The sequence below is a fragment of the Merops nubicus genome, unplaced genomic scaffold (assembly GCF_000691845.1).
Source record: "Merops nubicus isolate BGI_N331 unplaced genomic scaffold, ASM69184v1 scaffold19198, whole genome shotgun sequence".
NCBI classification, from domain to species: Eukaryota; Metazoa; Chordata; class Aves; order Coraciiformes; family Meropidae; genus Merops; species Merops nubicus.
The window spans coordinates 36,160-40,720 of record NW_008624013.1 but is presented as its reverse complement, the minus strand read 5'-3'; the positions used below and the strand labels follow the sequence as shown (position 1 = coordinate 40,720).

The 4,561-nt window shown below is 39.2% G+C and overlaps 1 protein-coding gene across 2 annotated transcripts in view; it reads right to left on the bottom strand.

Annotated features, from left to right (window-relative positions):
• The window catches only part of FAM193A (family with sequence similarity 193, member A), a 46,688-nt gene that overhangs the window by 36,859 nt on the left and 5,268 nt on the right, over window positions 1-4,561 (bottom strand). For both annotated transcript variants that reach the window (XM_008945279.1, XM_008945281.1), the window contains 3 exons: window positions 4,472-4,561; window positions 4,014-4,181; window positions 871-1,105 (listed from right to left, as the gene is read on the bottom strand). The exon at window positions 4,472-4,561 is cut by the window's right edge and continues 85 nt beyond it. In XM_008945279.1, coding sequence (XP_008943527.1) covers window positions 871-1,105; window positions 4,014-4,114 — 336 coding nt within the window. In that variant the 5' untranslated portion in view covers window positions 4,115-4,181; window positions 4,472-4,561. The remainder of the gene's footprint in view (window positions 1-870; window positions 1,106-4,013; window positions 4,182-4,471) is intronic.

Below are 4,561 nucleotides of genomic sequence, written 5' to 3'. Positions count from 1 at the left end.
ATTCCTGCTAAGTTTTCATGACTGCTAGTTCATAATAACCAAGTGAAATAAAATACATTAGAAATATAATTCTATGATCAGTTAATTGGCGATAAACCCCTAATTTACCAGTTCATCCACTTTTTCCTGTGCAAATTTTACAGAAGAAAAGGGATGCACAAGATAAGGACATGAACAAAGGATGTACAGGAAAGATTTATTACCACAACAGGATTTATAACCTTCTCAGCCCTTACACAAAAAGAATTACAGAAATTGTTTACTCTATTACTCACTCACGATGGATGGTTACTCAAGAAGAGTTAAAGCTACTGCTTATTTCCTAGCTGACAAAATAATCCCAAGTCTAACACCAAAGCCAGTTGACAAAACAAGCATGTAAGGACAAAAACTTCAGAAATAATGACATAGCAGATTAATCCTGAGGCAAGAGATAAGTCTTTTCATGTAGCCATTCTTGCTTACAAGGAAAAACAAAAGTTGAACACTGAAACAATCTAAGTTAGTCCTCACATAAAAGTTCATGTCCTCAACAGACCATTAAAGATTAACAATGATCTGTTTCACACATTTTCAAGGGCATTGTCTAACATTTTGTAGACATGCTTAGTTTCAGTATATGTGCTACAAGCAACACCCCACCTTTTTCTTCACAAAGAAATATAGTTTCATTGATTTACTGTAAGAGATGCCTAATCTACATTTCTGGAGAATTGAATTTGCTTTTTCAGAATCTCTGTCTCCAGGCATGCACACACAAAAGAACCTTACATTTCATGAACCACAGAAGACACTTCAAAGAACCCAGAACCCCTCTGCTAGCTTCACCCCTAGGAAGCAGAAGCACACAAGTTACTTTCTCAGTCTCACCAGAGTAACCAGGAAGGCGCTGATGGTGCACGCTGCCTGGCAGAGCGCGCTGTACTCTTCGAGCAGCAGTGAGATGAACTGGTGTGCCTGAGGTGGCCCTTGGATTGCCAGCGTCGATGCCACTTTCGATCCCAGTGACAAGTGTCTGAGCAGACGAACCTTCATTTCAAGCACATACTCCCTAGCTTGCTGTTCCAACCGTTGGTACAGCTGATACGGATCTCTTTCACATAGCCTGTATTTTTAAAATATTTGTGACAAAAAAAAAAAAAAAAAAGTGTAATCAACAATTTTCCACTTTCCTAAAAATATTTACCAGTTACTATCATCATCAAAAAGGAACAATATCTAGAGTTTACAGAACTACCATAAATCTGGGAGATCACAGTCCAGTTCCCTGCTTTTACACTGTGGAAAGGAGCTCCTGTGTACTTTTAGGACTAGGATGCTTGCACACCTGAAGAACAAGTTAATTTAGGACCTTGGTATCTCACTTTAACTTGTGAAGTTAAACCTAACGTTTATTCAATTAGCATATAATCCTACAGACAGCTAGACTCTTCAGACATGGGTCTTCACAACTTCTCCGTGTTCTTACATACAGCCCGAATAAATGTCCCAGGTGGAACAGCCAGACCTGAGCCCAATTAGTATGCTGCAGGACAGCCATTTACTTAAAGCCCTTGAAGGAGCTTGACCTGTTAGGCAGCTAGAACATGCCTAACCAGACCCAACTTGGCCACTGCTTTGGATGACCCTTCTGTTAAAACCATCTTTCTGAAACAAGACATTTCATACAATTACCAAGCTTTTAAGCCACCTCATTTATGGAACTCCTTCTCACCTTCACTGGGATAAGAGTTTCTTAACCAAGTTGCAAATTTTCCATACAAGGGTATTTTTTGCACCTTTTATTAAAGCTGTGCCATGGCATAGCAGAGGTGTAGGGCCACCCTTCATGAGGCCACCAAATATGTCCTTCAGGGAAGGTGACTTAGGGCACAGGTGACTGTGGTAGTGCCTGACTACAGTCATGGCAAATGACTGGTCAGGCTTTTGTCATCATTTGTGTGGTTTGGGGTTTTGTTTTCTTTTCATCTAGAATGGGGACCAGAAAGTGGGACTCCCCTGTCCCAGGGAAGCACACTAACACTGAAGCTCCAGAACTGTACTGCTCTCCATGCACTCTATTCAGCTACTCAATACCTGCAAGGCTTGTCTCTGTAAGACACAGCTTAAGAAGGGGGTCAGGGCTTCCTGCTAAGGACAGCATACAGCTGGCTAGGTCTGACACTCTCCTGGAAGGCAGACATGGGTTTGAACCAGCTCACACAAGAAAACCGAACACAGTGGCTGCCCTTCAGAGGGAAATTGTACTATTTAAAGTTCTGTGCATGGAATTTAAGCACTTGTCTCTGTTTTGTTACAGTGCAAGCAGTGGCAAAGAAGAAAGAGATAGGTACTTAAGAGTTAGATAAAAGTCTGCTATCTAGTCCCTGCTCTTGCCTCATCACTCACAATGAAGTGCTATCATGTTGCCATAAAGTGCTCCAGCATACAATAGGGACAGTACTTGGCAACACTACTTGAAAAAAAAGACCAGACAGACAGTTTGTTTCTTGCTAGCTGTGTCTAACAGAGTTGAGGCAGGGAATGAGGATTTTATCCCTTTTAAAGAGAGATTTACTTGGCCACAGCATGATCTTCAGCATGCCACCTACATGGTTTGTTTGGGGTTTTTGGTTTGTTTGTTAGGGTTTTTTGTTTGTTTTGTTCTTACACTTTCAATACCCACATGGATTGCCTTTGTTAAATAATCTTGCATGATGTTTGCACCTGACTGGACACACTGGTGTCCACTCACAGTATCCTAATTTTATTTCATACTTAGGAGACCATAAGGGACGCAAGGGAAAAAAACATCATACTGACATTTAAGTTTTCCTTCCTTGAGATCCTATTTCTATCTTTATATTTTAATAATCTCTCTCAAAAATGAAAAAACAGTCATAGAGAAATCAAAGCTTAAGTACATGAGAAAGGTACACAGTATGTGTTCGAGTTTCCAAAGTTTTTCCATTAAAGAGAAACTGCCTAAAAACCACCATCATTTTAGCTGTGATTCAGTTTTATTACCTATACACTATGAAACATTTAAGCACCTTTGATTTCAAAACCTATGTTGCATGTACTCATCACTTGAAGTGTGACTAATATAGTATGCTTCCCTATATTTACAAAACTCACGTTGAAAACCACACACTTTGGTTTTATATAACAGAAGTGCAATAAACTTACTAAATACTAATGCTGATTCAAGAGTACAGGCATATAAAAAGCAGTGCTAGATGACTATAAGATTTCAAAACTTTATCTTGACAGAATTTAGCTTCAACTATAAACCTCTATGTAACAATTCCAGTTTGTCAGACTAGTCAGACCTTAACATGCCAAGTATATACAGAACCAAGGAGAGTAACTATTCCTCAACCATATATTCAGTTAGCCAGAAATGGAGATCAGCTTTCTGGGGAACTTGAAGGACAACCACACTACTCTGAGAAGGAAAACATACACAGCTGAGGATGTTAAGCACATCTCTAACTTCACACCCAGAAAAGCTAAGGGAATCTCCCACCTAAGAAAATATCAACTTCTGAAATGGGTAAGAAGTTCTCAGAATCCCCCTTATCTAGTGATCAATGGCCAGTATTATTTTTGGTTTTTAAAGTCTCTTCTACCTGTTATAACTACAGTAAGATGCAAACACTATTATAACTCAGGTTAATTCGACCAGGTAAGAATGTCATGTGAGGCAATTCAAACTAAACAGCGTCTTGTTTATAATAACAACCTCAAGGTCTAATATTATGAGACCCTTCAATAATTACACATTATTATTCCTATTTCAAACAGCATACAGGCTTAATAGCTTCCCCTGCAACTAATCTATCATTTAAAAACCCTGTATGAAATAGTTTGACTGGTTTGACTTTGCATTCTAGTGGAGATACAATCGTCCAAGCAGACAGACTTACATATTTTAAATAACATTCTATTAAAAGACCAACAAGGTGAACTACTTAAAAACTAATTTTAAAAATCCTCTTAGCAATTATTAGATATATTTCAAAGTGCTGTACCTATCCACCAGCTCTTTCATTCCCTCTTTATCTGGTACCAAAGACTGGTCTTGGTCATCTGCCAAAGGCGTCCCAGCCTGGCGATATATACACCGAACCATGTATCTCACTTCTGACCAGTAGTTTTGGAGCTGCTGAGGTTCACGTTCAGGCTCTGCTGAATTTTCTCTGCAAACAGTGACAAAAATCATTACTCTGTTTGTACATTGCATAAGTGCATTGACTCCTACTTTCTGAAAATGCTCTTCAGGAAAAATAATGTACATCTGAAAATGCCTAAAATCAAGTATATACCTAAGATAAAGTTTAACATTGGATAAAAGCTGCCATCCATAAACTACTGTTACTGTCAGACAGCTTCTTTAGGGAGTTTAAGCACAGACAAACAAATAAGCTACAAAGCTGCCAACAGTCTGACTACTGGGCATCATTGTGTTGAGCTGGAATCCAGTTCTTACCTGCGCTCATTACAGGCCTCACAGTTGCAAGCTATGTCTGAAGGAGAGGAATTGCTAAGATCTGCAGCAGGCACTGTCTGTGCACCAACA